Here is a 16,352-nt window from a genome sequence, read left to right on the forward strand (position 1 = left end):
AAAAAAAATGTGAAGTACTGCACAAAAGAAATAAACAAATTTTTTTTAATTTACCTTTCAATCGCCATGTATTCTATCAAATGATGTCCCTCCCGAAGCTAAGGGACAATAGAGATTTCAGCCCTTACTCATTTTCCACTGAGTGGGCAGACAAGGATAAGATGTCGTCATATGCACTGTTGGAAGCAGATGTGGAAGAGCCAGCTGTAGCAGGATTGGCAGGTGTGACAGGGACGGCATGTTTCACTGGCTTGAAGAATGAGTAGATGGAGGACTGTTTGGTTTTTCTTGTTTTTTCATCATAGATTTCTTGATAAATGCTGACACTTTTCTCTACATCATGAGCCACTTTGCTACTCCTGGCAGGAGGATTTGGGTCACATGCCTTCTGTGTTTCCAGAACTTTTTTGATACCATTGAGACATTCTCTAAGAGTTTTGATGTCCATGCCATGCACAGGTCTCCCTCTTTTTCTGCCTCCTGTGATACCTTGTCTAGCTCTGTAAGTTCATCATTTGAGAGAGGTTCAGCATGACTTTCCAAAAAGATCTTGAACATCATCAACTTCATCAAAACCAGCCCTATGGCACAAATTTACTATGTCATTTTTGATCGCACCGATGTCGTCTTCAGCAAAGCCTGGGAAGTCATTCTGGCCATAATTTATTCCATGCCAAGTTCATGGTAGACATCTTCACATCATCCCAAGATGACTTGATGTTATCTAAGGTGTGCTTGATGTTGTACGACTTCCACCATTCTCTGATAGTGGGCTTGCCAGGCCCATCTGAGCCCTTTATCAGTTGCTGCATGGTTCACTGCTGGTAGTAGGCTTTAAATATTTGCCATAATTATTATGAATATATTTGTGCTTACAATAGACCCTTAATATTCCATTTATTCATCTAATTAGTAACGCATGTAAGTAATATGTAATGAGGTTAAAAAAATGGGGGAGAGGGAAGAGATAAGAGGCTCCAAGGGTGGTCAAGTTAAAGTCAGTACTGTGAGTGACGGGGAGGTGTGGCGTGGATGACGTCATCACCCCTGCTCCCCCGCGCTGGGCCCTCTTGGATGACATGAGCGGATACCGTATCTGTGAATTTTTCTTACCATATATCGAATTGAGGGCAGTACCGTATTTTACGGCTTACAAGGCGCACTTTTTTTTTTTTCCTAAAAAATATCTTGGAAAATACTAGTGCGTCTTCCAAGATGAATGTTGTATTGTAAGTCAGCATCCAACCTCAAGTGAGCTTGGACACTTGACAGATAGCAACCTGGATTTGTATGTTGAGTCATTATATTATGATGTTAGCTTAAGTACCATTTAATTTGGTCTTTTATATTATGTAAATTCAATACTTAGGTGTTACAAGTATTTACAATACCATAATCCTTCCTGCAGCCTACTCAGCGTGTGGAGAAAACGGGCCGCTCCCTCGTCTCATTGCAACACACACATACGTGCACACGAACGCATTCACGTCATGCCAGGTGCCTTTATACCTTTATTAATAGAACATCCAAGTGGCTTACTCATTCAAGCAAGAGTCAAAACTCCACTTGTGAATTGTATTCACATTGATAAAGCCTATGAAGCACGACTGCAAAATAAAATAAATACAAACTGCAGCACTGACATGTTCAGTTTCGGCGATCGGACAAGTGATTCCATAAGTAAACAACAGGTCCAAAACATGCCGTCGCCCCCAACTAAAACAAGAGATGGACTGTTTCACTGTGTATGTGTATTTACCTATGGTGTTTTTATTTACATAGTTTTAAATTTGTGGTGAGTGCTCTAGCAAATTTGTAATGAGTGGTGAAACAATAGTGTCTTGCAGACTCCTTGCTTCTGATGTTTTTTTGTGTACAGTGGTCGGGTATATGGTGAATGCGTTCTTGTATGAGAATGACTTTTTTTTTTTCTTAGAAATTTCTTTCAAATATTACGGTGCGTCTTGCAAGCTGTAAAATACAGTAATTTCCAAATACCGTAACTGTGAATTTACCAGATAAAGATTTACCGTATAATGTGGACTTACTGTATATATATATATATATATATATATATATATATATATATATATATATATATATATATATATATATATATATATATATATATATATATATATATATATATATATAGTAAAGTCCTGGTTACGTCGGTCTCGAGTTACGTCAAACTCGTAGTTACATCAGTCCACTGTAAGGCAATTTAAGATTAAAAAAATTGAAAATTTATAAATCGTAAAGCGCGGGATTTATTGTTATTGTTGGTGGTTACCCGTCACACCGCCCGCCTCACGCTTGAATACAATAACACCCTGCCTCAGTTCCACCACACCGTCGCCCCTGGCAAGAGTGTTATGCTACTTCTGCATTTACTGACTCAAGTTCTTAGTATCTTGCTCAATGGCACCAAAGAGAAAACACCTTAGTGACAGCAGTGATGCTAAGAAAAGGAAAACCATTATGCTACAAGAAAAAGAGGACGTAATTAAAGACATGAGAAGGGAGTCAGCAGCTGTGTGTGAGGGAGTGAAGAAGAAATTGGGAAGTCCGTTACCCTGACAACGGGGAGGTTGACGACCTTGAGGGTTCGCGCACCCATCACAACAATAACAACTCCGGAGCCTTCGCCTGGGCCACACAACACTAGCAGCTCACTTGCACCGTCTGCGTTTGTCTGCTGATCCCTATTGCCCTTTCCTATTGCATTTTCTGCCCCGCTGCCCACGCTTCTACTCCCACCGCACTGCACTACGCTCCCAGCTGTCTGCCCTGGGCGTCACAACATTCGACCTGCCCACCCTCCTGGCGGTCTCAGGGCCACCCCTCTCGGCAACCTACAGTCCTTCGCGTTCATGGCCTCATCAACAACAAAATCAAACTTGTGTTTCATATTCCTATATAGTTGTAAATAATATAACAATATAACCTTTAACTTAATTGAATGACCATAAACAATGATTGGTTGAAAACTCGATAATATGCTTTGAAATGTACGGAAACTCGAGTTACGTCCAAAATCGACTTACGTCATGTTTCAGGGACGTAACTCGGACGTAAACCGAGACCTTACTGTATATATATATATATATATATATATATATATATATATATATATATATATATATATATATATATATATATATATATATATATATATATATATATATATATATATATATATATATATATATATATATATATATATATATATATATATATATATATATATATATATATATATATATATATATATATATATATATATATATATATATATATATATATATATATATATATATATATATATATATATATATATATATATATATATATATATATATATATATATATATATATATATATATATATATATATATATATATACAGGCAAACATATATATACAGGCAAACCCCGTTTAACGAAGGAGTTACGATCCTAAAAAAACACTTCGTTAAGCGAAACTTTGTTAAGCAAACTGATTATAACAAGTTTAACCCCTGATATGAACTTCCATTGAGAGTAAGCAAAGCGAGAGTGCATCATACTACAGTAAAAGGTTTAATGAAAGTAAAAATATGAAGTTAAACATTTAGGTAGTTTAATTTGTCATTATAATGTACACTAATGTATGTATGTACATAACTTTATAATGTTGATGATCTTAACTTTATGAAGGGAGGAAGAGTGAAAAGGGAAAGACACTAACTGGCAACCTGTGGAATGTAAACAAAGTGCGCATCATTGTACTGCATACAAAACTTATGTACCACATTTCCACAAGGCTTTCCATTTTATCCATTGTAGAGTCACGAATTCAGGTGGTTCTTTTAGCTTGCAAGGAAGATACGGTCTCACCAGCCTTCTTAATAGAGTCTGCTGACTTGAAAATAGAGACAGTATAATATGGAGTCAAGGTGGTGGCCAGCACTGCTATAGTTTTCTGGCCTCTCTCGTGTCTGTGAATAATATCTAGCTTCACTTGGAGAGTAAGAGACTTCCTGGTCTTCTTACGAACACTAGGCCAATTGCATGGCGTTTTGGTGATAAGTTGAGCTAGGGAAGACAAGCTGCTGCGGAGGCTGTTATGTTTTGACTGGGGAGTGAGTGTTGCGCGTGTTGTCCATGAGAGGCTTGATCTTGATCTTGATCTTTATTCTATAGGTGTCCTAGGATTTTTCCTGAGGCAGGCCTTAGTACCAGCAGCTCCTGGTGTATTCAAAAGCCTGTCAGCTTGCGTGGTATGCTGGGCTTTCAAATTTGGAAAAAAAATTACCTGGATAAAACTTCGTTAAAGCGAGTTTGGTGTTCGTTAAACGAGCAGATGATAGTAAAATGACACCGTTGTAGCGAAATTTCGTTGTGTGAACCTTCGTTAAACGGGGGTTGCCTATATATATATATACAGTAAGGTCCCGAGTTACATCAGAGTTACGTTCCTGAAACATGACGTAAGTCGATTTTGTACGTAACTCGAGTTTTTGTACTTTCAAAGCATATTATCGAGTTTTCAACCAATCATTGTTTATGGTCATTCAGGTAAGTAAAAGGTTATATTGTTATATTGGTATATTATTTACAACTATGTAGAAATATATTGATTAGGGCCGCGAACGCGAAGGACTGCAGGTTGCCGAGAAGGGTGGTCTGAGGCCACCAGGAGGGTGGGCAGGTCGAATGTTGTGACTACCAGGCCGGGACAGCTGGGAGCTTTGTGGAGTGCGGTAGGTGTAGAAGCGTTATATAAGTAAAAGATTATATTGTTATATTATTTACAAGTGTGTAGGTATATGAAACACAAGCTGGTTTTTGTTGTTGATTAGGGCCGCGAACGCAAAGGACTGCATGTTGCCAGAGGGGTGGACGCCTGAGGCCGCCAGGAAGGTAGGCAGGTCGAATGTTGCGACGTCCAGGGTGGACAGCTGGGAGCATAGTGCAGTGTGTAGGGAGTAGAAGCGTGGGCAGCGGAGCAGGAAATGCAATAGGAAAGGGTAATACGGATCAGCAGACAGGCGCAGACAGTGCAAGTGACCTGCAAGTGTCGTGTGGCCCAGACGAAGGCTCCGGAGTTGTTATTGTTGTGATAGGTGCACGAGCCCTCAAGGTCGTCAACCTCCCCATTGTCATGGTAACGGGTTTCCCATTTTCTTCTTCACTCCCTTATACACAGCTGCTGCCTCCCTTCTCATGTCTTTTAATTATGTCCACTTTTTCTTGTAGCGTAATGGTTTTCCTTTTCTTAGCATCACTGCTATCACTCAGGAGTTTTCTTTTTGGTGCCATTGAGCAAGATACTAAGATAGTCAGCAAACGCAGATGTATGAACACTCTTGCTTGGGGCGACGGTGTGGTGGAACTGAAGTATGTAGAGTGTTTTTGTATTGAAGCGTGAGGTGGGCAGTTTGGCGGATAACCACTAGTGACGCCTGGCGGCCAACAATAACAATAAAGCCCGCGCTTTACGATTTATAAATTTTCAATTTTTTAAATCTTAAATTGCGAGTTTGACGTAACTCGAGACCGACGTAACCCGGGACCTTACTGTATATATATATATATATATATATATATATATATATATATATATATATATATATATATACACACACACACACACACACACTTAACCCTCGGCTATCGCACCCAATTGGGGCCGAAATAGCCGCGCTATAGCCGAAAACGCGATAGCCGAATTGATCTTGGCGGGAAGGCGGTTTTGACCAATGAGCGCTCAGATATTCCATTACGTCATGGCGGGGCGCGCGATAGCAGGCAACTGAGGTCGCGATAATGAAATATTAGCAGCTTCTCATGGGTGCGCGATAGCAATAAAACGCGATAGCCGAAGTCGCGATAGCCGAGGGTTGACTGTATATATATATATATATATATATATATATATATATATATATATATATATATATATATATACACACATACACAGTAAGTCCTCGTTATATGTTAGTTCTTTAACCAGTAAATTCACAGTTACGGTAATTGGAAATTACTACCCTCGATTTGATATACACTAAGAAAAATTCACAGATACGGTATCCGTTCATGTCATTCAAGAGGGGCTAGCGCGGAGGAGCAGGGGTGATGACATCATCGACACAACACCTCCTTGCCACTCACAGTACAGTAATACTCCGCTTAACGAACGTTCGTTTAACGAATTTCCGGTTTAACATACTACATAAAGTTAGACCAAAAGTCTGCATAACATACAACCACATCCGTTTTAGCGAATTTTCTGAGTTTGAATTTGCCGGGTGAGGGACTGAACGCGGCAGCTTCGCTGTGATTGTCTGGCTCCCTGCTTCTGTCTCTAGCACTCCTGGAGCTGGATCCAAGATTCTTTAATAACGTCAGAGCAACCTCTTGTAGCGAAATGGCATCCATGAACGCTTGGGGGACGGTGACAAGGTTGCTATCAGGTCGCTCTGAGGATACTGGGAACACCACCTCTGGAGGTGGTGTTACTGTCTTGTATATGCATTTATGTTCACGAAATATTTCTATTAGCTTTTTACAAACCTTGGCCCCAAGAAAGGATTTTTTTGTAATGCATAAAGTGAAATCTTACATGGAATACCAAAAAATAAAGCAGAGATGAGATGAGCCAGAGACGAAGTGGGAGACTCGCGGCCACTCGGCCGCCTCTTCTTCTTGTGACCCTTTTAGCCTGCGTGTTGTCTTTTTTCATGATATTTGTTTCCACTTCTCTATTGCTTGCTATACAGTACCCTCCCGAGTTTAGCGCTTGCTTTCTTCTTAAGATATAGCGCCAAACTCGAGGATTGCTAAACTTGGGGTATTGAAAACAATATAAAAACGCTTATTCATTCTGGCCCGGGACGAAGCTGATTTTTTTTCCTCCCCACTTTACTCTCTTATTTCAAAATACCGATAAATTGGTGGGTGTATTCAGTTTCAGTGAAGAATGCTCTTGTTAAGACGAAAAAAACTGGGATACACACTTTATTGAAAAGAACAAAAAGAGAAAAGAAATAATAAGAACTCTAACAGCACATAATCTCACTCTGGGGCATGGTCCGCTAGCGCAAAGCCTTCAAATTTGTTTCATCATCGTTGAATATTTGACGGAGATCGTAACCGCCGTCCTCAGTCATCTGTTTCAAGACACCAATGAAACTTTCCACCTCTTCTGTAGATCGTCTGCTGCTTCACCCAGACATCGTGCCCTCTTGAACGCAGTGTCTTTTTTAACCTTGAGAACCAGCCATTACTAGCAGAGAAAGGTGGAGGATTGACAATGTTTAACTTACGTGCCACTGCAGCATATATTTCTCTTGCCTTCTGTCTTACCTTACCAGAAGATATGCACACATTTCGGTCATTTTTGTCAACAATATATTTCTTCAAATAGTGTTCTGTTGTTACCATCAACTTGCTTGTAGGATGCGTGATGTGAGCAACTTGAATCACAGAACTCCGTCGAGTGTCTTTCAGGAAACGTTCTATTTCCTCACGTTTCGCTCTTATTCCTCTAACAGTAGACTCACTAATGTTGAACAAGTTTCCAACGGCAACAGGTCCCATTCCAGCATCAAGCTTATCCAACACTTCGCCTTTTTCTTTCATGTTTAACAGTCTTTTCTTCTTACCCTGCCTCTCTGGCCTGCTTCCTTTTGCAAGTAGGTTTCTTGAGCCACATGCTGCAGTGCCTCCTTTATTTCCTGACATCACAATTAATTAGCTTGCATATAAGAACTATCAAGATGCTGGTGGAAGAGGGCTAAGGACGCGTGCACACGTGGTCAGCTCAGTCAACCAACTGCAGGAGTCTTGGGGCAGCATACGTGACGCCGCCCGGAAGTAAACGCGACCGATACTTGTCAAAGCAGTGCGAAGCTCGGGGCGATACAGCGCCAAACTCGGGATGGTAAGAATTTAGGACTAAGCGCCAAACTCGAGGATCGCGAAACTCGTATAGCGCTAAACTCGGGAGGGTACTGTAATGGATATCATATCTTAGTATTCATATATGTTCATGCTATGAGGATAACTTTGACTCCACGGCACTGAGTGATAGTGAATTAGTAATGAAATACTACGGTATTTCATTAATAATTCACTATCACTCACTGCCACGGAGTCGAGCTTATCCTCATGGCATGAGCGTATATGAATACTAAGATATGATATCCATTATAGCAGGCAATAGAGGAGTGGAAACAAATATCATGGGAAAAGATAACACGCAGGCTAAAAAGGTCACAAGAAGAAGAAGCGGCCAAGTCGTCGCGAGTCTCCCACTTCGTCTCAGGCTCATCTCATCTTTGCTTTATTTTTTGGTATTCCATTAATACCTGTAAATGAAGTAGATAATAGAACATAATGCAATAATAAATGAAAAATTATAATACGAAAATTGTACGAAAATGTGGAACCTTGTCTTTCGAGTGAGGCGATGTCTGATACCAAAGTGGCGGCAGAGGAGGAAGGCAAACGGCAGAAAATATAGAAAATAGCAGGAAACATTAACACTTAACTTTACGAAACACTTAAAATTATTACCATATTTTACAGCTTACAAGACGCACATTTTTTTCCTAAAAAATACTCAGAAAAATACTAGTGCGTCTTCCAAGATGGCAACACCCAACCTCAAGTGAGCTTGGACGCTTGACCGATAGTGACCTGGATTTGTATGTTGGGTCATTACATTATGATGTTAGCTTAAGTACGTATTATTTTATTCAGCCTTTTATATTATGTAAACTCAGTACTTAGCTGTTACAAGTATTTCCAATACCATAATCCTTCCTGTAGCCTACTCGACGTGTGGAGAAAATGGACCACTCCCTCGTCTCATAGCAACACTCACGTACGAACTTGCACACGAACAGAATGGATCAAGTGGATAATGAGAAATTGATTCTGAGAGAAGAATATGACATTAGAAGCACAAGATCGCATAGTAAGAATCTGAGCAAGGGAAGATGTCTGAGAGATGTTAAAAAATATAGTTTCCTGCAAAGATATGTTGAGACTTGGAACAGTTTGAGTGAGGAAGTGATGTCATCAAAGAGTGTGCATAGCTTTAACCCTTATGTTCCGGCGATCGTATATGAACGATTGCATCAGTGCGTCCGTAGCGACAGCGATCGTTTCCGTAATCAAGAATTTTCGCGCCTCATGTTTGAGCTCCACGCGAGTATCTGGTTTCTTTTTCCACCAGTAGTGTTGCCACTAGCTCTGTATATTTAGGGGTAACTAAGCTATTCTCCCATTCTGAGGGCGACACTTGGCAACCCCAGCGACCTGCCGTGTCGAAAGCACCCTGATAAGAGCGAAGGGACATCTCAGTTCATAACTCACTATAGAACAAGACAGATAATTTTTATTTAGCAGTGCTTCTGAGCCAGACTACAGTGACAGTGATTATGAGGAAGAAACTAAAGAAAGCGAAGACAGCAGTAGTGAAGACTCGGAAAATGATTCAGAGGATCCACCTGTTTTCTCAGAACAGAGAGAAGACAGAGATAGTGGTAATGGAGAACAGACTCCAGACATCGTATTGAGAACCCAGAGAGAGAGAGAGAGAGAGAGATGTTATTTGCTTGAAACTTGAAATGAAAAGGGGTGAAAGAATTCTCTCTCTCTCTCTCTCTCTCTCTCTCTCTCTCTCTCTCTCTCTCTCTTATTGGAAATGTACAATTTCTCTTCCAAGATGAGAGAGAGAGAGAGAGAGAGAGAGAGTGTGTGTGTGTGTGTGTGTGTGTGTGTGTGTGTGTGTGTGTGTGTGTGTGTGTGTGTGTGTATTTACCTAGTTGTAGTTTTACAGGGCCTGGGCTTTATGCTCGTGTGGTCCCGTCTCCATATCTACACTTATCCAATTTTTCTTTAAAACTATGTACACTCTTTGCTGATACCACTTCCTCACTCAAACTGTGTGTGTGTGTATTTACCTAGTTGTAGTTTTACAGGGCCTGGGCTTTATGCTCGTGTGGCCCCGTCTCCATATCTACACTTGTCCAATCTTACTTTAAAAGTATGCACACTCGTTGCAGACACTACTTCTTCATTTAAACTGTTCCACGTCTCAATACATTTTTGAGGGAAACTATATTTTTTAACTTCTCTCAGACATCTTCCTTTTCTCAGCTTTTTACTATGCGATCTTGTGCTTCGGATGTCATATTCTTCTCTCAGGATCAGTTTCTCATTATCCACTTGGTCCATTCCGTTGATCAATTTAAAAACTTGTATCAGGTCTCCTCTCTCCCTTCTTTGTTCCAGGGTTGGTAGATCCATAGCCTTTAGTCTCTCCTCATATGTCATCCCTTCAAATTCTGGAACCATTCTTGTAGCCATTTTTTGTAGTCTCTCCAATTTCCTTATGTGTTTCTTTTTATGAGGGGTCCACACTACTCCTGCATATTCCAATCTGGGTCTTATTATAGTACTTATCAATTTCTTCATCATTTCTTTGTCCATGTAGTGAAATGCTACTCCAATATTCCTTAGCAAATTATATGTTTCTTTAAAAATTCTATCAATATGGCTTACTGGTTGATTGTTTTCTTCCATTGTCACTCCTAAGTCCTTTTCCTTTTTTACTTTCTCCAGTTCTACTCCATCTCCCATCTTATAGATTCCCACGGGTCGTCTTTCACTCTTTCCCATTTCCATGACATGGCTTTTGTTCACATTGAATTCCATTTCCCACTTTTTGCTCCATTCCCATATCTTATTTAGGTCTTCTTGCAGTATTTCACAATCCTCTTTTTGCTTTATAACTCTGCACAGTTTCGTATCATCTGCAAACAGATTTATGTAGCTGTTCACTCCTGGCATGTCGTTAGTATAAATGAGGAAAAGTATTGGTGCCAATACTGACCCTTGTGGCACTCCGCTTTCTACTGCTCTCCACTTGGACTTCATATCTTTAACTACCGTCCTTATTTCTCTCCCCCCCTCAAATAATTTTCTATCCATCTCAATGTGCTTCCTTTTAAGCCACCCTTCTCTAACTTCCATAGTAATCTTCCATGTGGCACTTTGCCAAACGCCTTTTTTAAATCCAAATAAATACAGTCAATCCATCCCTCTCTCTCTTGTACTCTATCAACTATTCTAGAATAGAAACTCAGTAAATTAGTTACACAAGGCCGTCTTTTCCTAAAACCAAATTGGCTATTTGATATTAATTTGTTATCTTCAAGGAACTCGATCCATTGTTTCTTTATTATTTTTTCACACATCTTGCATATTACACTAGTTAGTGATACCAGTCTGTAATTTAAAGGTTCTTCCTTTCTTCCACTCTTATATATGGGAACCACCTCAGCTCTTTTCCATTCTACTGGTACTGTTCCATTTTCTATTGAGCATTTTATGATGTTGTATGTAGGACTTGCTAGTTCTTACCTACATTCTCTCAGTATTCTGCCTGAGACTTCATCTGGTCCCATTGCCTTGTCTTCATCCAGTTCCTTCATTAATTATTTTATTTCAAGCTTGGTTAGTTTAATCTCTTTCATATAGACTGTCTCTCTATTATCCTGTGGCCTTTCAAATATAGATTCCTTAGTAAAGACCTCCTGGAATTTATTATTTAATAGTTCTGCCATACTTTTTGGGTCTTCCACCATCCCGTTCTCTCCTTTTAACCTTTCTATTGTTTCTCTTTGTCTGATTTTTCCATTTATAAATCTATAGAACAATTTTGGTTGCTCCTTACATTTTTCGACAATGTCCTTTTCAAAGTTCTTTCCCTCTTCCTTCCTTAACATATTCATTTCTCGCTGCCTTGAAGTTTTCCTTATTTGTTGGATTTCTATTTCTCCTCCACCTTTTCCATGCTCCATCTCTTTTCTCCTTTGCCCTAGCACACCTTGCATTAAACCAATCTTTCTTTCCTTCTTCTTTAGGTCTATATTTCGGGACTTATTCCCTGACTCCTGTTTTATATATTTCCAAAAATAAATTGTACTTCTCTTGCATCGTCTCTGAGTTTTTTTCTGTGTTTTTGTGGTGTCATCGCTCACCGAGCTGTTTCTGCTTGACGGATCACACAGCGGGCGGAGGAGGAATCCTTGATAAGGCAATAACTAAACTTTCAAAGGTCACATCGAGCTAGAAAGTACATCATTGTATTCAGAATAACAAAGAGAAAATAATTATTAGTATTCAAACAGTCTTCTGACAATTTCTAGGTTTGCCATTTTAACCCGTCTTGGGATATTGGAAAATACTTTTATCACCGGAACATAAGGGTTAAAAAAAAATTGGATAAGTATAGATATGGAGACAGGGCCACATGAGCGTAAAGCCCAGGCCCTGTAAAATTACAACTAGGTAAATACATGCCAGGTGCCTTTATACTTTTATTAATAGAGCATCCAAATGGCTTACTCTTTCAAGCAAGAGTCAAAACTCCACTTGTGAATTATTTTCACAATGATAAAGCCTGTGAAGCACGATTGCAAAATAAAATAAATACGAACTGCAGCACTGACGCATTGTTTCGGCGATCAGACAAGTGATTCCATAATGTAAACAATACGTCCAATACATGCCATCGTCCGCCACTAAAACAAGAAGAGATGAACTGTTTCACTGTGTATGTGTATTTACCTATGGTGTTTTTATTTACATAGTTTTAAATTTGTGGTGAGTGCTCCAGCAAATTTGTAATGAGTGCTGAAACAATAGTGTCTTGCAGACTCCTTGCTTCTGATGTTTTTGTGTTCAGTGGTCAGGTATATAATGAATGTGTTCTTGTATGAGAATTACTTTTTTTTTCTTAGAAATTTCTTTCAAATATTAGGGTGCGTCTTCCAAGATGCAGCATCTTGGAAGCTGTAGAATACGGTATTTATTTATTTATTTTTTTCAGGTTCTAAATAGTGAGAATTTAAAAATTTTCTGCATGCAGGAATTTCGAGTTTTGTTTTGTATCTTTTGTATGCTGAGTAATTTTTCGTAATATGAAGCGAAAAAATCTTCGCATATCATTTCGTAAAATGAAAGTTTTTATACAGAAGCTTTTATATCTCGAGGTACCACTGTATATATATATATATATATATATATATATATATATATATATATATATATATATATATATATATATATACATGTACAGGTAACTCTTGGTTAACGCGATAGATGCGTTCCAAAAGGCATCGCATATATCAAAATTCACATAAAACAAACTTGTAATTCTCATAAGAAATAATAGATAGTAGGGGGATGCGGGATGTGGTCCCAAAAAATTTTGTACAAGATACTCTTTATTTGGCTTAATTAACATATTTTTATAATTTACTATTCTAAATACTAGAAGTGTATTTAAAGTAAAGGGAAAAGCAAGAAATAATAAGAGAAACCAAAAATAATAAGAGAAAACAACAAAACAAAGAATACGTAAACACATCACTCACTGTGTCACTGCCTTCACCACTCACATCACAGTCAGTCACAATCTTGCTCTGAGCTTTACCACTTTATCAAAAATCCACTTATCAAAAATAACCCCACAGTATAAAAGTAAACACTAGTAAAAAAATAAACACTGTCGCTGTCCACCTCCATTTCCTGGTTAAAACAGCCCCTGTTTACCCTAACGGCCCCATGTTTACCATGACGACCCCACACCAAATTTTGTGTTATTGTCCTTATTTTTACTGTTATGTTAACACGTTCACCGCGGCTGGCAACTCAGCGTTCCAGAGAGTGTTTTGTAGTATGGAGCGTTAAAAACCATAACGTATTGGTACACTGGTATACCCTGCGCATATAGTGCATAGACGTATACAGGGTGTAACACGACTTTCGGTAAATATTGGAAGGAGTAAGAGAACATGCATTTCTAAGCAGAAAATATTATATACACATGCATTTTAAGGTTCTGTTTACCCGTAAGATGATTTGAAAATTTCTGAGAGGCGTGCGATAGTCCATTGTGTTTTTAGTGAGGTGACGATGATTTGCTGGCTTGCTGCAGCAGCCGGAGGTGCCATTTGGCTAAATATCGAATGTTTTAATGTTATGTTTTGCTATCTGTGGAATGTTTCAGTATCTTACATTTTAAGATAGATTGTATTAACAAGTATGCAATTTACTGATAAACATTACGCGATAACATTATTGCAGTGATTAAAGGTAAGTACTCACGTACGTACTACGTGGTACAGTACCTATCACTGGGTCAAAAAGGAGGGGGAAGGATTTGTTAATACAATCTGTCTTAGTATAAGATGCTGTATTAACAAATATAATTTCAAACCATCTTACGGGTAAAATATATATACAGGCAACCCCTGCTTAACGAAGGTTCACACAACGAAATTTAGCTACAACAAAAAAATTCATTTTACTACCATCTGCTCGTTTAACAAACACCAAACTCGCTTTAACGAAGTTTTATCTAGGTAATTTTTTCCAAGTTTGAAAGCCCCGCCGTATCACACAAGCCGACAGGCTTATGAATACACCAGCACCTCTCGTGGACAACAAACACACCACTCACTCCCCCTGTTCAAAACAATAACAGCGTCAGCAGCAGCTCGTCTTCCCTCGCTCAACTTACCACCAAAACACCCTGCAGTGTCGCCTAGCGTTGCTAAGAAGACCAGGAAGTCTCTTACTCTTGATGTGAAGCTGAATATTATTCACAAACACGAGAGAGGCGAGAAAACTAATAGCATTGCTCGCCACCATCTTGACTCCACCTACTGTCTCTACTCTTTTCAAGTCAGCAGACTATTAAGAAGGCTGGTGAGACCGTATCTTTTTTGATACTTGAACAGCCATTTGGAACAAATTAAGTTCGAGTATTAAGTCTCCACTTTACTAAAAAAAATTCTCCCTTCACTTGACTTTTGTTTTCATCTATTGGTCTATGGAGGTGTACAATTTCATTTCTTTCTTTTTTTTTTTTTTTTTTTTTGACTGAGGGTAATTTAGTATGATATGGGCTATGTTTTGTTCTTTTAGATGACGTAATGAGGAAATTGTGTATCAGCACGGTGGCAAAACTGATATAAACAACGCACATGCTTGGTGCCTGATATCTCTCTCTCTCTCTCTCTCTCTCTCTCTCTCTCTCTCTCTCTCTCTCTCTCTCTCTCTCTCCAAGAGGTACTTTACTGGTCTTTGGAGGTATCAAATGCTATCTTCTTGTCAAATTTTATGATGATTATAACAAATATGCTTGATACAGTGATAAGAAGCTTGATACAAGGGCAAGCTTAATATAGAACATAGTGTACAAAAAATTATATTGATGATGAATATGCAATACTTTTTTCTGATGCAGAGAGTGAACAGGTCTGTGAAAGCAACCTGGGATCTATTTACGAGGCACTGCTGAGGAGCCTGGATGACTACACCATGGACCGGCGGGGAGACATTGGGGCCTGGGTGAGGGAGGCTGCCATCACTGCTTTACAGGTGTGTCATGATGGTGTTTTTGCACCAACTTCTGAACCTTATGTGGTCTTGCTTTTTCTAATCATGATTTCCCTCTTAGCATTCAAAAGAACAAAATAGACAATTAGCTGTAGAACCTCAGTTATCAAACACCTCCCTTTTCTAACAAATTGTTTTTTTGAGCAAAATTCTGAACTCATAATTGTTTCAGTTGCTGTATACAATTTTTTTTAACCAAATTACTTGCTAAAAAGCAATGGTTTATATGAACAGTTCCTTCATTTTTATGTATTTAAGACAGTAATTGAATCTTTAAAATAAGGAATATGTGATCTCATTGAAGCTTCTCAATTCAGTTTACCTATCTCATGAATAATTCTGAACCATCTGTGGCTGTTAAGATGACTTACAGCACCATCACTACTGTACAACTACATATATCAATAGCTCTTTCCAGCAGCAGAATATCTAAATGTTATGATAATCTTAATTTTGGCATTTAGTGGATTACTTCTCTGTGTAACTTTGCATTGCTTCATTCACTAGATTAATGACAAAAAGAATACCTGCACAATTTAAACAATATCTTCTGATGCACTCTGTGTCACTAAATTAATTCAATACATCCTTTCTGGATAAACCATTTTGACCTGGAGAAGTGGAGCAGCTACATTAGCAGCTGGAGCATTTGTCATGAGTAACTAAAACAAGGTGGACAGGTGACTGGTAATAGATTATTCCGTTTTATATGGATTCCTATGGAAAATATTTTTGATTTCCAGACATTTTTGAATTTCAAGTAGCATTCATGAATAATTGAGTTCAAGAACCAAGATTTCATTGTACACAATTAACTCTCAGTTTTCATGCATCAAACTTCTCACATTCACTTTTACTAGTTTTTTGTTTTGGAACCTAACTATTACTA

At 38.6% G+C, this 16,352-nt stretch overlaps 1 protein-coding gene across 1 annotated transcript in view; it reads left to right on the forward strand.

Annotated features, from left to right (window-relative positions):
* Positions 1 to 16,352, forward strand: part of LOC123499074 (tubulin-specific chaperone D-like) — a 563,551-nt gene that overhangs the window by 457,267 nt on the left and 89,932 nt on the right. Inside the window, exon 17 of the mRNA XM_045246676.1 lies at positions 15,312 to 15,445. Coding sequence (XP_045102611.1) covers positions 15,312 to 15,445 — 134 coding nt within the window. The remainder of the gene's footprint in view (positions 1 to 15,311; positions 15,446 to 16,352) is intronic.

Source organism: Portunus trituberculatus, chromosome 49, assembly GCF_017591435.1.
Source record: "Portunus trituberculatus isolate SZX2019 chromosome 49, ASM1759143v1, whole genome shotgun sequence".
NCBI lineage: Eukaryota > Metazoa > Arthropoda > Malacostraca > Decapoda > Portunidae > Portunus > Portunus trituberculatus.